This window comes from Lagenorhynchus albirostris, chromosome 16 (genome assembly GCF_949774975.1).
Source record: "Lagenorhynchus albirostris chromosome 16, mLagAlb1.1, whole genome shotgun sequence".
Taxonomy (NCBI): domain Eukaryota; kingdom Metazoa; phylum Chordata; class Mammalia; order Artiodactyla; family Delphinidae; genus Lagenorhynchus; species Lagenorhynchus albirostris.
The window spans coordinates 13372790-13391266 of NC_083110.1; the positions used below are offsets into that span (position 1 = coordinate 13372790).

At 40.1% G+C, this 18477-nt stretch overlaps 1 protein-coding gene across 1 annotated transcript in view; it reads right to left on the bottom strand.

The window, feature by feature from the left end:
- The window catches only part of ANK3 (ankyrin 3), a 329557-nt gene that overhangs the window by 73841 nt on the left and 237239 nt on the right, over positions 1-18477 (bottom strand). Inside the window, 2 exon segments of the mRNA XM_060126942.1 lie at positions 1658-1886; positions 7206-7312. Coding sequence (XP_059982925.1) covers positions 1658-1886; positions 7206-7312 — 336 coding nt within the window.

Sequence of the window (18477 nt, forward strand, 5' to 3'; positions counted from 1 at the left end):
GGATGATAAATATGAAAATTTTACTTTGGGCAAAATAATTAATTCAAATAAAGGGTTTGAAAAATTTTTTATAATCCCTTTATTTTTCAGTGGGTAAGAACAAAATCAACTATTCCTAATAGTGTTAGTAATTTCAAGAGTTAGTACGATGTTCACCTTAGTTTTTAACCACACCTGGTGATCAGACATTAAATTTTTCTTTTTTTGAAAACTAGATACAATCTTTGCAGGTTAATGCATCAGATACTGTCACTCTAAATATTTCAGGAATGTGGCTTTGTGTATGACATTCAACAATATTGGAGAGGAGAAATGAACAAGGGTCTGGAACCAAGGTGAAAGCCAAGCATAACTTTTCATAACAGGTTTCTTCATGCAGACTGCCAATGCAAACACACCAATCAGACAGATAAGCAGACAGACAAATACCAACACATTTCAGCTTAAACAGAACAAAACAAAACAATTTAATAACTTTAGAATATGCTACCTGCTGCCTATTGGATTTTCTTTAAATATCTTGTATTCCCAACATTTTTTCAAAATCAGTTTACTTATTGATGACTTGTCCTTCTCACAGCCCATAAGTACTTTTTAAAAAAAATGCAACTCCACACACATACATATATATATACAGGTATATATATATATACACATATATATCATTTACAGCAAATGTTGATTCAAAGCCTGAATATATCTTCTTTTACACTGGGTTAAAATTAGACTATCAGTCTGTCTTAAAAACTATCAGCGTCAGTTGAAACATTTCAAATTAAAGCAAGGTTTACAGAAGCACAGAGTTATGAAAGCAGAATGCTCGCAGTGAATTCCACATGCTCGAAAAGCACAAGAGAGGTAGCGGTGCTGCATTACGTCAAGCCACTATGATTTTTTTTTCTTCTTTCAGTGACACACATCAACTGAAAGCATTAAAAACCAAAAATAAAATTAAGACAAGAATAAGACCATGGGTGTGACAGAAAAAAATTGAAAATGGAAAAAGAATTGTAGACATTCTGTATCTTGTCTATAAAGATCCTACCCAATAAATTTTGTTCCTTGAGGCCCAAGCTGCAGGATTCGGCTAACCAAGCTCTCACCCTCATTTACAGGGGGAGGATTGGTAGGAAGATGCAGTTTACTGAATAACATCCATGCAGCAGGAAGAGAAACAAGAAGGGGAAACTGTGAACAAACTGTCCGTCACGACAGAGCCTGCCTGATTTGCACCCAAGTGCCACCTCAGAAAATAAATGCATTTTTTCCTTTTGTAAAATACAATATCACAATGGGTTGTTCCCCAAAAAATGATTGTTAAAAAGACATGTACCCAAAATAGCCATTTATTCAACGTGGGATATATAAGAGTGGTGCCTTGACTTCCACAGGGGCCGCTGGGGTTCCGTGCACTCACTGAGCGGAGAACATGCTTCTCGGTTAGTAAAACCTTTGGCCAGCAAACTGAGTTAAGGAAGTACCAGCCTACCAGCTTTTCAGAGAATTACACAGCTTTGTGACCTCTGATACTACATGCAGGCTGTACTCGACTGAAATGGTCCAACTCAACAGATTTAACTGTTAACTACTTGAGCTGACAAGGGTAAAGAAAATCAGAGATGTGGTACGAGGGCCAAGATGAAAACTGACAAATGACTTACCCTAAAAATTGTGCCCCTGCAGGACCCATTTCTACCAGCCTACTGGCTAATCCCTCTCCTTCCACCATGGGGGGTGGGTTGGCCAGTTTATGTCTCTTTACCAAACGGCAGGTGATACGGGTGGGGGCAGTGCACTTGCGAGGAGGAATGATGATTCTCATCCCGTGGTGCCGGCTTCCCCTCATGGAGCCGCCTCTTGCATCCACCATAAAGCTAACCAGAAACCTGCAGGGGGGAAGATCAGAGGCCAAATCAAGGAGAGACAGAAGCCGTTTTCACAGCAAGTTTGGAAACTGAATGTTAAAGTGACAGACAAGGTAGCTATCATTCCCCCTCTTTAAGAATACATTGGAAGTAAATACAGTGGAGTCACATCAAACATGCATTTGACTTGTGAACTGAGCAAAAAAGTACAACACGACACTTTATTTTTTGATGGTGCGTGGCCTCCGAACAGAAGCCAACCACCGTCAGATGCTCAAACTGAAGGAAGAGTGACTGTTTCAAAGTTGGGATAAAAACTGGCTATTAAACGACTGTCTTGCATTTAAAAACAAACCCACTGTATGTGGTCCCTGTGGGTGGTTTAAGTTTACATTCAAGGGTCATTTTAACTATCAATGGTTTTAGCCATGTGCTGACTATGGAATCTCTCCCCCTCAACAAGTAAGATGAAACTCCACAGTATGTCTTAAACATGTACAACTCATAAAATGAATGTATCTTTAATCATACCAACACTCTAATTTTTACTATTCTCACAAAGCAGAAAATAAGAATAAAAGCAGAAGGTGACTAAAGTTTTACTAAGGCAATTTTGATGGAAAGGGGTTTAATCTTTTCAGTATCAATTTGGCTTGAAAACTGTTTAAAATAACCTACATTTGAGTATCTGTATAGCAATACAAAAATGACTGAACAGACTTTTTAGAAAGTATCTCTAAGTTATATAATTCTGTCATTGGCTGTTATATTAAAGCTAGGGAGGAAAAAGTATTTGTCTGCATGTAGCTATGAAGATGTAAAGAATTAACTGTGTCATATTTGGGTAATATCTTTTAAAAAAATTTTATTGAAGTATAGTTGATTTACAATGTTGCGTAAATTTCTGCTGTATAGCAAAGTGATTCAGTTATACATATATATATTCTTTTTCATATTCTTTTCCATTATGGTTTATTACAGGATATTAAATATAGTTCCCTGTGTTATACAGTAGGTAGGACCTTGTTGTTCATCCCTCCCATGTATAACAGTTTGCATCTGCTAACCCCAAACTTATTTGGGTAATATCTTGATTCCTATCATGTGTTCGTGAAAAAAAGACCTCCGTGACTCCTCCCACCACTGTCACCGTGTTGTAAAGCACTCTGATGAATGTAAACCAATGAGCCCAACATATGGAAAAGTGCAAGACTGGGGAACAGAAACATGTATTTTTGCATTCTAATTTTCACATGTGAAAATACGCTTATTAGTGGAAGAGCAAATGTTGATATTTAGAAAATTGTCTGAATACCTACAGGATTTGGGCGGGGGGGTGGGGGGTGGGCGCAGAAGGGGGATAATCCCATCCATCAAAATCCTCTACTATTTACTCTTCTAAAAAACAGTTCTAACATCCTACAAATAGATTTCAGACCTTGCTTGGCGGTCCTAGCTGGAGACCCTTTCCTAAAGAGTGATGCCTCTTGACCTCGGAACAGTAACCTCTTCAACAAAGCAAATGGGCCCACCATCCCCATGGAGAGAATCAAGAGCATGGGATCACTTTTCAGCCTATCAGATTTTCAGAACCAACTCCGGTCATCAGTGAGGTGGAATCAACTTCACACCCTTTTGCTCATTTTGGATTTAGCTGTTCTCCTCTGGATTAATTAATGGTTTCATACGTTTTTGATATCATTATACATACTTTGAGAGACCAGAACCACTAGGATATTCAAAGTATGAGGGCAAAAGACTGAATCTCTCAAAAACAAAACAAAACAAAACAAAACAAAACAAAAATCACTCCTCCCTAGTCAAAGACAAAGATACTTGTTCACTTGTACAAGTGTCCAGATGAATTGTCTCCAGTGTTGAATGATAAAAGGGTCACTTGAAACTGCTTTGGGGAGCCTATACTTTTTTAGACATATACATACTTAACAACTACTTTTATTCAGTAATAAAGACAATATGGCATATTATAAGGAAGCCCAACACAAAAATCTCATCTTTCCCAGCTTCCAGTAGTTAAAAATCAACTCGTGCTTGGGACTAAGAGTAACAGAATGAATTACAAATGATTCAAGATAAACTCTGGGTTTGAAAATGCAGTTGTATTAGTATTGATACAGATAAACACTGGAGTGTTTACACTGAGAGGGCTGTGTTTGCCCTGGCAACAAACAGCTGAGTCTCACTAATACAGATAATAATTCAGATCAGGTTTTTGTCTCGTTCACTGCTTAACCTACAGAGCTGAGCACAGTTCCCATACATAATCAGCACACAGTAAATGTTTATTGAATAAACCAATGAACAAAACCATTTTGTTAAGTGTGCTCAGAAACTGCCTAGGTCAGACTTGGTTACTAACACTGAAAAAAAATATATACATATATAAATATTATATATATATAAAGTATATATATATAAAGTGAAGGTAGTGTAAGAAGGTTACCAGTGTCAATATAAAAATACCCCAGCTACAAAGAATATCAGAACCAAATGGAAAAACCATGGCTTAGAAGATTTTAATAAAATTGGAAGAATCTCTTTGTGTTCTGTGTAGCAACCAGTGCATAGTTGGTGATCATTACTGATTATTTATTGTTCTATGGTTTTCAGTTTTATAGAACGAAAAGACTGAGGAAAGATGGGAGTAGATGTTTAAGCCCGATATTGAGTCCTGTTACTCAATAGCATTATGAAATATAGTGATTTGTTTTCTAAACTATCCCTTACATACCGTATGCAAAATAAAATTTCATGCAATATAATTTATAGAAACAAATGAAAAGGTGATATTTAATCATATTCATTGTATCTTATTAACATTTAAACTAAAGCAGGAATTCTACAAATGATCCTAAAACTAACACATGAATGAATGTTTCTAGCTTTAGGAACAGCAGGATGACAAATGCTGATACACTACAGACACTGACACAATCTAACTGTGGGAAAAATTCACATAAATTAAAAATACAAAAAGGGATGGTTCACATAAAAGACACAGTTATCACCTTGAATCATACTGAGGAAGTGGAGAAGAATAGCTGCAAAATAATTTAGAAAGCAAATGGGAAAAATTAATGTAAGATAATTAGAAGCAAGCAACAGAAAATGTCAATGATAAGCAAAGGAAAAATAAAAACCATCAGAAAATGAAACCAAGGCATTTGGCATTTGTGGGACAACTTGGAAAAAGATTTGCCTTAAATGGCTATATATAAGCTATACCATAGACCTGGCATTAGTGAACTATTTCCAAGTGTATACCAAGTGTATATTTTCCTTTTCAAATAAGCCCAATTAGCTGCCATTACTTTTCCTTTCCTGCCAAAGTCTACTGTCTTCAGTGAATTCAAAGGGAAGGAGACATTAGTTGCCTATTCACATACTACACTGCCTCCAGTGCAGGGGAAAGCTCGTTTCTGATTTTCTTATCCTATGATCCCTCAACTTCTCAATTTACTAAATTAAACCCTAGTGCTTTTCTTTCCTACGTAGAATACAAAGTGCTGGTTCCAGATTGTTGTCACATGGTGGCAATTCACCAAGTTTGGTTCAAAAAACTCTTCAGTATATTTGCCCACTTAATGAATGTATTCTGGGTGTGTTTTTTTTTAATTTATTTAATTAATTTATCTTTGGTTGCGTTGGGTCTTTGTTGCTGTGCGTGGGCTTTCTCTAGTTGCGGGGAGCAGGGGCTACTCTTCACTGCGGTGCATGAACTTCTCATTTCAGTGGCTTCCCTTGCTGTGGAGCACAGGCTCTAGGTGCACGAGCTTCAGGAGTTGTGGCACACAGGCTCAGTAGTTGTGGCTTGTGGACTCTAGAGCATAGGCTCAGCAGTTGTGGCGCATGGGCTTAGTTGCTCCGCAGCATGTGGGATCTTCCCAGACCAGGGCTTGAACCCGTGTCCCCTGCAATGGCAGGTGGATTCTTAAACACTGTGCCACTAGGGAAGCCCTATTCTGGGTGTTTTATATTTTCCTTCTCAACTTTTTTTTTTTTGGTTTGTTTTTTGCTTTTGCAATTTTAGACCCAAATACATCTACTATAAATCGTGTAACTATTTTAAGCAGTTTAAAATGTAATATTACTATAATTAAAGCTTTTTCTAACTGAATTAAAGAAATGCAATATTAATGATTCAAAGACCACCATGTAGTTTATAGTTTATAAGGCACTTTCATGTGAATTATTTCCATTTAAATGACATTGCAGTGACTTGTTTTTCACAATTGTGGTGTTACAAGCCACAATTGTGTAAGAATACTTTAAATAACCTGCAGCATTACTTGGAGTCTAGGACTTTTCCTCTGTAAAATGGGGATAATGAGTAAAGCCTATCTCAGTGTCATTTTAAGGTTCAAATAAATATTAAATAAGATAATACATGTAAAAGATTTAGCACAATGCCAGATACATGAAAAGCACTAGGTAGGTTAGCCATTACAATTTATTGTAATTAAAAGCAGCAAAAAATACTTCATAAAATATATAAGGCACTTCACAAATGTTAATTATTGTTAATTTATTTAATTCAGAATTAAATAAATTGAATCTGCACTTGTCCTGGATCACAACTAATTTATGGCCTAAATGTCAATTTCAGAGGTGAAAATACTTTGAAATTTTCATCATCTTAATGAATTATTTCGATTCCATTTGTATGTGAATCAATTATCCCAAGTTTAATTACCTATAATAGGCTAAGAATCCAATATCTAAAAATACAATAATTATCAATTCAGCAATTGAAGCAGGTCACCTTTTAGCTGCCTGCCTCAAATTTGCTGACTAACAGGGCAGCAACAAGGAGCCTGTTTGATGTGGTTTTTACTAGAGCACTTCCAGGGTACACACATTGGTACATTCACTTTTTCTTTTCTTTTAAAAATTCATTTATTTAAAAAAAATTTTAATTTAATACAGCTTCATTATAATTTTATTTCAGGAAAATCAGATACTCAGAAAAAAACTTCATTTGAATAAAGTAAAATTAAGAGAAATGACTATATTAAAATTTTTTTTATTGAAAAGGAAAATTAGAGACCTAAAAGTAGTGCCAGAATAGCCAGGAAATGGTTATGCACCTTATTAGCTTCCTTTCTAACATGGTGCTTTTACCAATAAAAATAGAAATGCAGATTTGTTTAGCAAAAATATTTACTAATGACTTACAAATATATACCACATATACTCACTAATGAAGTCCTTTAGAAGATCAACATCTCATACATGTGAAGCTTGTCAATATGAATTTATAACTGCAAATAGTAAGTGCAATGTTAATTTAATAGGAAAAGTGACTTTTTGGTTACTTACCCAGAATGAACAGGACTTGAGACAAGATTGACATTGTCCAAGGTGTCTGCAGCCCAGCTGTAATGTCTAAGAGAATCTGAATCAAATTCTCTTGTGAATGTTAGATGCTGAAAAATAAAACGATATATTGTGTCAACAACCCATCCAAGACAGTGGTTTCTCTGTACGTACAAAATACACCTGTATGTCTCCATAGTCCAGATAGTCTAACATTCAAAGTAAGCATATATATATATATATTTTTTTACAGTTGCCCCTTAGTATCCTCGGGTGATCAGTTCCAGGACACCCCCCACCCACCCATCCCCGTGGATACCAAAATCCGGAGATGCTCAAGTACCTCATATAAAATAACTAGTGTCACTGGCCCTCTGCATCCATGGGCCTGACTGTACATTGAAGGTCTACATTGTACCACAGGTCTACAATGTACCACAGGTCTACATTGAAGTTTCAAGAATTAGAAATAAAGTTCATTGATATGCTGTATTATCTCAATCTTTTAAGAAACCATCTTGAGTAACTGGCATGGCACAAGGAATATCACAGAAGTAATGCTAACCATGATTTTAAGTACTTCAACAATCTCTAAATTAATCTGACAATTGTAAATTTCTTTTCCGAATCTCAAAATAAAAATAAAAAAATTCAATCTTGATGACTTCTGTTTCCAAGTGGGGTGGAGAAGCCAGCAGCAGCCTAGTGCTGTGCTAAGCACAACAGATAAGTGTGAAAATCATCTCTGCGGGCAGCAGAGAACAACTGAGGTGCAAAACTGAGGAGCTATATTTGGAGAGGTGGTTACCTGGAAGAGTTGAGTTTTTTGTTGCCATTTTTAACTTGGGGGCATTTGTCAATTACCAGTGCAGACAGAATTTGGGCTTTGTGCCTACAGGGGCTACCTGCTGGGGAACAGAAAAACCAAGGGAGTTTTGGTGGAGAGTTGGGTGGCCTCAGGCATGCTACAGATTTCCATTCAGAACATTTGCTAAATGCTGGGGCTGGGGCTTCCCTGGTGGCCCAGTGGTTAAGAATCTGCCTGTCAGTGCAGGGGACATGGGTTCAAGCCCTGGTCCGGGAAGATCCCACGTGCCACGGAGCAACTAAGCCCGCGAGCCACAACTACTGAGCCCGCGAGCCACAACTACTGAAGCCTGCGCACCTAGAGCCCACGCTCCACAACAAGAGAAGCCACTGCAATGAGAAGCCCACACACCAAAACGAAGAGTAGCCCCTGCTCGCTGTAACTAGAGAAAACCTGAGTGCAGCAACAAAGACCCAACACAGCCAAAAATTAAAATAAATAAATAAAATAAAAATAAATAAATAAACTCTGGAGCTGTGCAGAACAGGAAGCTAAAAAACTAACCAGAAAATCTCTGAAAGGCATAACAGAGCTTTTGGGCAGTTTCATGAGAAAAAGATTTAGAGTGTGAGACTTGGAAGGGGAGGGGACCCAAAGATCATACCAGAATTTCAAATAAGGACCCTGAAGGGCCAGGGACAGACCAGAGGTAGCCTGAGATTTACCAGGGCTGCGAATCAGCCTCATTTCAGCAAAATCTTGATTGGATGAGAAGAATCAGCCACCACTCTTTGCCTCGCAGAGGGATGGTGAATCCTCTTTGAAGGAATATTATCATCACTGGGTGTGTCGTGTCTACAAACTTGTTTTTATACATCATGTCCAGCATGCAATGAAAAACTGCCAAGCATGGCCAGAGCACGTGAGCAAAAACAAAAACCAAACAAACCCAGATACTATAAACAGACTCCCAAGTCATCCTACATTTTGAAGGAAGTTAATAAGAACTTTGATTATAGCTATCATAATAACTATGATTAGTATGTTTAAGAAAATAGGAAAAAAGATAGAGAAAAGAAATGAAAAGGTGGACGATTCAACAGAGGACTGGACTATACGTAAGAAAATCAAATGGGCCTTTGTTCAGTTCTAAGTATAATGTCAGTTCTTAAACGCAGTAGGAAACAGGGTTAATATATGGAAGTGTTAATGGAAAAATATAAAAAATGAAGGGCAGATTTAAAAAAAATTTTGTTTTATATTGGACTATAGTTGATTAACAATGTTGTGCTAGTTTCAGGTGTACGGCAAAGTGATTCAGTTATACGTGTACATATATCCATTCTTTTTCAAATTCTTTTCCCATTTAGGTTGCTACAGAGTACTGAGCAGAGTTCCCTGTGCTCTACAGTAGGTCCTTCCTGGTTATCCATTTTAAATATAGTGGTGTGTATATGTCAAGCGTAGATTTTTTTAAAGAATGGAAAATACAGAAAATAGTATGAGACGTAGAACACAGTGAAAGGTTTTAACGTGTGTGTAATTGGACTCTCGGAAGTAGAAGAGAATAAGGTAGGGGCTATGTTTGAAGAGAGAATGGCTAAGAATGTTCCAAATCTGATGAGAAATATTGGCTCACACACCAAAAACGAAATCAATCTCAATTTTCGTCCTTCTAAAGATCTGCTTTCTACTGAAACCCCAGTAAAATGACAGTCAAGAATTCACACTCACACACACACACACACACACACACACACACAGGCAAAGAGAATAAGAGAAGACATCAACAGAAAAACAAGGATTGGTTGCAAGTCTCTCTAAAAAGGGATCCGATCTCCATAATCCCCTCACTGATTTATCAGTTGCTGAATAACTCACCCCCTTCAACCCTGGCAGAAATCTAGAGGCACAGAAACCAGAGGCAGAAGATTAGAGGGTCAGAGGCACCATAATGAAAATGGAGATTAACTGAAAGTTTATGTAATGCATGTTCAGCCCCAGCCTTCTACCTTTACTGGTCTCCCAGACAGACAGTTAGGGACAAAGCCTTGAGGCAGAAAATGGGGAGTCTTCTCTGGGATTTTCCAGTGAAATGTCCCAGACTTATTACTTTAGTGGAAATCACAGGTGCTAAGCCCTCAACCACGCAGAGAGCATCCCATAAGCTTAGTACTCAGTCATCAAAAGCTACCCCGAGCAGTTGTCTCTGGAGAGGAGAAGTTGGGGGCTGAAGGTGTATATGGGGATGCTCTTTTTAATCCTATTGAGTATGTCTTGTAAAAGAACGTGACTTTTTTTGTTTCTTTCCCAAATGGAGAAGGACCTTTATTTGAACGGTTAATTCTCACGTGTTGCAACAGCCAAAGATCACCCGGCAAAGAATATTCTTTGCCCAGAGTGTTGCAGACAGGGGAAATCTTCATGTGCCTCTTTCCTTTTAAACACCAGATCCTGTGGCCAGGCCAAGATATTTGGAAGCAAATTGTGAGCCCATGTGGCAGCTGGGGGCCTGCTGAGACAAAGGGAAGATGCTCGCTGGCCAGGAGACCCTTAATCCAGTCGGAGCGACTTTAACACATTCATTTCCATGCTGCTTGGATCTTTCCTTGAAGATGCTACTCCAAAAAGATCTTTCCTGCTTGCTATCAGCTTAGTCACAGTTTTAGATTGAGCTATAGCTCATAGGTTGTATAAATCTAGGCCAGCTGAGGGGAAAATCTCCACAGGGTTCCGTCTAAGGTATAAATAAACAGGTGATGACTTTTTATTCGTGTGTGTAAGGTTCATAATAAGAAAACTTAAATTTTAAAAATTACTGTGAATTACAAAGATTAAAAAAATAGCCCTGGGCTTCCCTGGTGGCGCAGTGGTTGAGAGTCTGCCTGCTGATGCAGGGGACATGGTTTCGTGCCCCCGTCTGGGAAGATCCCACGTGCCGCGGAGCGGCTGGGCGCGTGAGCCATGGCCGCTGAGCCTGCGCAACGGGAGAGGCCACAACAGTGAGAGGCCCGCGTACTAAAAAAAAAAAAAAAAGAAAAAAAAGCCCTGAGATCAAATGGAACAATAATATGCAGAGCACTTATGTGTAAGTCACTGTCCTTCCTAGATCCTAGGAAAATGCGAAAATGAATGAGGAGCAGCCGTCTGTGCATTCGGTGAGAGAGGACACATCTGGTGGATGGGTATGCGATCAATGGTGTTAACAAGAGTTTACAGAACTAGGGTCCTAACCCCCAAAGATGAATACGTCACTTCAGAAAGTTCCCAAATTCTTTATGGGTTAACCAAAGATGAGGTGTTGGTTTCATCTGGCCTCATTTACCAATTTTACTGACTTTTCTTTTTTTTTGCGGTACGCGGGCCTTTCACTGCTGTGGCCTCTCCTGTTGCGGAGCACAGGCTCCGGACGCGCAGGCTCAGCGGCCATGGCTCACGGGCCCAGCCGCTCCGCGGCAGGTGGGATCTTCCCGGACCGGGGCACGAACCCGTGTCCCCTGCATCGGCAGGCGGACTCTCAACCACTGCGCCACCAGGGAAGCCCCCAATTTTACTGACTTTTAAAGACCCCAACCAACCCACCCTCAGAGTGGGGCAAAATATTTAATATAAAGTAGGTGGTGCTGCTCACTTATTTTTCAGCAAACTGCAATTCCTCCATTTGGGGCAGCCCTAAGGCTATTTTCCAAAAGACCTATTCTTTTTCAAGTTCTAAGCAATAAATAATATCACTCCTCTTTGGTAATTACAGTAAATTATTTACCTTTGGTGCTCTTAGAAACATGCACTGGCGACATTAATTATTGAAACAATGAATTGTATCCCACAAAAAGGTATGGCCGCCGTCATGTAATCTTTATCGAGGCTGGGGTGCGCCAGCACATGGGGACCCCTTTGACTCCTTTCTAACTCCCCGACTCTCACACCTCCTAGCCACTCACAGGAACTTATGTCATAACGCAAATGAGCAAATGTAGAATCAATTAAAAGACTTGTTCAAAGCAATGAGCCATATGTCCCGATATTTGTCCCAGTTTTTCTTTTTTTCCATAGAGTTTTGCAGAGGCTGATGGGCAGGCCTAGCAATTTTAATACCCTAAATATAGACAAATAAAATGCTCTTCCTACAATGCATCCACCGAGACACAAAAATAAGGCACTCCATCTGAGCCTATGATTTTTAGAGAGATGAAGTGGCGGCTTCGTTTGCAAGCTACCTGTCTCTGAACACTTTTTTCTACAGGCTAATGTTTACTTAAAACAGAAACGTGCCGTTTGAACTGCTTACTTATTGTAGTCAACAATATGAATTTTAAGATGTTGTGACATGTCATTGTGCCTGGTACCATGGTACCAGGAGAAGCTCTTCTTCTGTTTGGTTACTGAACCAATAGACATTGAAAATGATAAAAAGGTCACTACGTGTGATGATGGTTAAAAAAGATGAACTAGGGATGGCTCTTAAACTTCCCACAGCAAGTAGGGGTGCTCCCAGAGCTTCATGGAAAAGACTGGCTTTAGACCTGAGGCACAGACTTGGATTTGAAAACTGCCTTTGCCATTTGTGAATAGAGAGCACGTCTTTCCCACTCCTAAGCTTTCCATCTTAGAAAGGCAACTCAATTGTGTCACTGTGGGCCTCGCCCTGTCCCTTAATGTTCAGGAAATGTGATTTCTTTATCTAAGTGGTAGATTGGGGAAAGGTAGCTGGGAAGGCTCCTCTCAGATCCAATTTTCACTCTCATGGGCCTGAGCTTGGTCACAGAGGGCAGACATCCCCCTTCTGCTCCCCTAAACAGACCTCCGTGAGGGGGCTGCCTGCCCTGGGTCACTGATGCTGGCCACTGGGTAGGGGGTCTGCTCACTTCAGGGGTTCAGTTACCAAGCCCACTTGGCTCAGACACTCAGCCAGCCCTCAACCTGGCCTCCATCAGGAATAAAGGAGGTATTTTGCCTCTGACTGTTCTTTTTCTTTATGTATTAAAAGCCCCCTTGGAGATGCCCCAACATTACTTACTGCTTTTATGATCCTTAGAATGTCTCTTAACTTTTCTCAGTCTCAGTTTCCTCATTTGCAAATTGATGATTGGTTGATAGGAAGATTAAATGAGAACGTACACCAGAAATCTGGTACCAAGGCCAGGACTGGCAGGCTGTGGTCGCTTCTACTTTTCAAAGGATTTTCAAAGGACATACGTATGATCGCTTCTATTTTTCTTTTTTTTTTCAGTTGCTCCTACTTTTCAAAGGACTTTTATTTATGTGAGCTCATTTGTTAAAATCTGAGAATTTGTGGAGAAAGCAGAGCAAAAACAAACATATTCCAGGGCCAGCACTGGTCCTTTACAGTTATATACACAGGATGCCTATATGAAATCAACACAGCCCGTTCAGTTAGAAGGACGCATCTTCTAAATGCCTAAGTCTTATTTATTGACTCAAAAACGTTTAAATTTCTATGTTAACAGCAATACTGCAACCTACTCTGTCAACTCTGTCAATGTCAGGGACTATCCTACATTACTTTGTTCTTTGACTCTGCAGGACGGAGTGGCCTTGGGAGATAATATACCATTTTACAAATGAGGAAACTGAAGTTCAGAGAGAGACTTGAAACATTTGACAACACAAAGTGAATACCCGGTGCTGTGTGGCTTTAGTAGGACACTACGTTAAGGAAAAGTTCACATTGACTTAGGAAGACCTTTTACTCCCAAGTCAAAAATGATTATGAATAAGCACATCATTTTTCATCTTGGAAGTGATATCAAGGATACTATTAAAATCAAAATGCACGTTACTCAATAGAGTCCAACGCCTGACTAATGATGATATCACTCTCTCCAAGAGGTTCATACTTTCCCAAAATAGTTTCTCACTAGCCCTGTTCATCAGAGAAAAAAGGAGAGCAAGTACACACTGGCCTCACCAATGAGGACACACCCAAATGCCCAGGACTGGAAATAAATGTCCAGGCACAGAAGAAAAGAGGTAGAAGGCAAGAAAGTACTTGCAAGGAAAAGAAAAAGAAATCCAGTTCATTCCAGTATCAGCTAATTCTCCAGGCTGCTGACTGTCAACCTCCAGTGCTGGATGACACCAGTTAAGGTCCTTGTCTGTCCGCTTGGCTACCCCTGGCAGAAGGTGGTCCTGCGGATGAACTGGTGGTCTTGATATTGCTAATGTTACTGGCCCCAGGTAAAACTCACAGCAACAGGTCCCACGGAGAATGAAGTGCATCTAATCTGAAAAACTGTAAACACGATCTAGTTGGGAAACAGCTGGATGATGTAACCAGACTGGGAGCCCAGGAGAGCAAAGCCTTCTCAAAGTCAATACCCAGCACTCGGTGGCTTTAGTAGTTATCCTTGTCAAGGATAACTTGAGCCTGTGGCCACACATCGGACAGGGCCAGGGCAGGGGGACCCATGTGGGTGTCAGATCCCCTAGACAGAGAACAGATGATTGGGTTTGAGGTGGGCTGCATCACTTCATAGCCCAGTGACTGGAAGGTCAAAAAACCTCACTGAAGAAAACCTCATTTCTGCATGTGAGTAATGGGTGGATAATGTTAACTGCCCCAACTCACCATAAGAATGGAATGACCCAAGGAATATGAAAGTGATAGGAAAATTCTAAATTGCTATGCAAACAGAATCACAGATAATAATAATAATCTTGATGCTCCCAGATGTTTTATAATTGAATTTATTTCTTAAATTTATATAACACTGTGGCCCCCTATATAGCTTTTTAGGATGGTGTGTTTGATCAGAGTATAGGGAGTAGCCTGCTGGATTAACAAATAACAGTGGCTTTTTGGCCGTGACAAAATACTTGTCTAAACGCTGACTCTTCCAGCTGAATATGCTTCACTCAGGCTGCCGTACTTTGCTTATGAGAGTGGCACTGCAGCCTAGGGCAGCAGCAGAATGGGTTCAAGCAGCCATCAGACCTAAGTTTTATTCTCAGCTGCACCACCAAATGTCACCTAATGTGACAATGGACAAGTAAAACAGTCAGTCCCAGGCTCTTTTGTCTGTGACGTGGTACTGATAATACCTAGTCTGTAACATGGCTGAAAGCACAGAGTGAGATGATCCGTTTAATAAAATGTATGACAGGTGCTGCCCTGAGTACTATAATTATCATGATCTATGGCAGATACTGAGTGAAATGGCAAACTGCTGCTGAAATAGACAGTAGGTCTGTCTGGACATCCACCACAACTACCTGGAAATATTCTTTTAAGAAATGGATTCCATCTTAAAAGAAAAAAAAGTCTAATTCATAGTAACAGAGAATAGAATGGTGGTTACCATAGGCTGGGGGGCGGAGGAAAAGAGGAGATATGGATCAAAGGGGACACACTTTCAGTTATAAGATGAAGAAATTCTGGAAACCTGATGCACGGCACGGTGACTGCAATGAATAAAAATGTATTATATACTTGAAATTTGCTAAGAGAGTAGATCTCCAGTGTTCTCACTACACCCCCAAAAATGGTAATTATGGGAGGTGACTGATGTGTTAGTTAGCTTGACCGTGGACATAATTTCACAATGAAGACATATTTCAAAACATCATGTGTACCTTAAATTCCATAAAAGAAAACCTCATTCAAGTAGCAAAATAAAATACAAATTAAGAGCTTACTAAAGCAGGTCTTTTTTTCCCCTAAAGTATTTCTTTTCTTGAAATCAACTCTTATAACCCCCAAGACTTATTTGAGACCAGAATACAAACCAAAATGAAGTTGCGTCCTGGAGATTTCCAAATCGGATTGATTTCAAGATAATTTAGCTACTAACTTCAACAAGAGAAGGTGAATCAAGGTCAGCATAGAAGCTGAGAGCGTTAACACATCAGCATCCGGCTCAAGACATCCACACAAACTGTACTACCTTAAGTTACAACACAAACCTCTCTGCATTTAAAAAAAAAAAAAAAATCTGTAATCTTGATGACCAATCTGTGAGAGGTGTTGAGTGGATCACCTAAGTAATGCTGGCAAAGCACCTTGAAGAGGAAAAAGCAGGATATTAAATATCACTAGTCAAAGGTGCTTATCTTCCAAGCGACTATCTCTAGAAAATCTTTAATCCCAGGCTGGTGGCCTTCTGCCACCATGCACATTTCTGAGAGCCCTTTAGAAATTAGCTTCAAGGAAAGAAATAGGAAAGTTAATCTGCGATGGAGGGGGAAGGGGGCGGGCAGGGGTGGAACGGGGTTGGCAGGGACAGGAGGAAGGATTATTAGCATAACCAGCCTGTTGGGTTGTTCATTCCTCTCCTTTTCTATTACTGAGGTCATGGGAAAGGGCGGGTCTTGAAAAAATAAACATGAATTTCTCCCAAAGAACTCTCCAATTTGCACATTCCTTGCTAATATACCAAGTATTAGTACCCAGCACAATATGTAACTAAATATACATGAGATCATCCTTAGCCGGCCAAAAGACCAAGTCCAGCCCAAAGGATCTGGAATCCTAGACTGGGAGATAAATGCGAAGCGTTAGGGGGTGGTAACAGTTAGGGGTAACAGCTGCTTGAGGTACAGGGAGGCTATCAAGAGGCCTCCACTACTGGCTCCAGAATGATCTCCACTATTACCCAAGAGCCAGTGCAACTGTTTACACACTAGTTTAGTTACATCTTCCAAACTGGTCACCATTGGAAGCCCCGTGACTAGTCCCCTTAGGCACAAACCACGTGGGCGAATCTGTTCTGAAAAGGGAAGTCTGAAAGATGAAAGCAACCGAACGAGAGAGGGACAGGGCCCCACAGCTGCCCCGTTTTCTCTCTTTTTGTAGACACATGGCATGTATGTCAACAGAACTGAAAGGCAATGGAAGATCCTCATTCCTTAGTGATCAACTGGTAAAGAATGCCTTTCTAGATATTTTTGCTGGGAAACACCCAGGTTGCTAGCTATTAAATCACAGCTCATTTTTTTTTAATATATTATTTTTCTTTATTCTTTTTTTTTTTTTTTTTGAGCTGTGCCACACAGCTTGTGGGATCTTAGTTCCCTGACCAGGGATCAAACCCGGGAGCCCAGCAGTGGAAGCATGGAGTTCTAACCACTGGACTGCCAGGGAGTTCCCTCATTTTCTTTGTATTTAGGTAAAATTAGATTTATTCCTAGAGAGAAAGCATAAACTAACAGAATCTCAAGGTTGAACTGGACTTTGAGATTCTAGAAGACTTTCTACATTGCCCTTGATAGGTGGTTGTTCAGGCCAGGTTTGACCACCACCAAGAACAAGCATATTAGTGAGGACAGAAGCCCAAATTAAACTGGCTTAAGACACCCCAGGGGTGGGGGCAGGTTGAGATTAATGTACTGGCTTATATAGTGGGAAAGTCTGGGGGGTGCAACTTCAGGCATGGCTGCATCCAGCCGCAGCTCAGAGATGGTAGGAATTCTTTGTCTTCATGCTCCATCCCCAGGAGCTTTGGGTTTACATCACCTTTACAGCTTAGCAACCCCGAAGGCTAGACAAAATCTCATTAGGCTGGCTGAGATTTTATATCTCACCTCAGTGTAATCACTATAACCCAGGACAAGGAATCCTCTGAATGGCCAGGTTTGAGGCCCATCCTTGGGGAAGAGGAGAGGGAGGGATTCAGCCCCTTCTAAACTACACTGACTGAGAAAAGAGTGGGTGTAGGGGTTTGAGCATCAGATCCTGTCACTGCCACCTAAAGAAGGTGGGATGGGTGTCTGCAGGTGAAAACCCATGTCCCTAAGTGATTTCTGCTCTTCTTCCATCTTTGAGTAACTGCCAGAAATGATACTGAATTAAATGTTTCTGCCCACAGTACACATCGCAGTGACTTGTGGGGTCATTCAAGGGAAGTGTAATTAACTGGGTAGCCTGCACAGTATTTTTAGAGCCCCAGTACACCTTCTACTTCATATCTATGTAAAGGCCAACTATTTCCACTCCTTTAAAGATGGCTTCTATGCCATAATTTTTAGTGTAATAATTTTCTCCATAATTTTCATAACTTGCTGCTGAATATAAGCTGTAACTGTTGTCAGTTCCTTTTAAAGCACATTCAATAAGAACTTAGAAACAAGCATAATGAAGAACATGTGTCTAAATATAATCTTTCCTGCTAACAAAAGGGATACAGAGGATGGTACCGCCCCATGTTAAGAATACTAACAAGCCTGAGATCCTGGAGGGCAGAGTGTGAAGTTCTCCGCTGGCTCCCTTCTCACACTGAATCATGCAGATAGAGAGTGGAGTGGTGTGAAAATATACATGTATAACTGAGTCACGCTGCTCTACAGAAGACATTAACACAACGTTGTAAAGCAGCTATACTTCAATAAAATTTTTTTAAAAAAGGAGGCAAAAAGGAGGCCACCTAGAGCCATATGGCCAGTGATTACCTGCCACTTACCAGCTGTGTCCCCTGGGGTGAGTTACTTCAGCTGTCTGTACCTCAGTTTCTT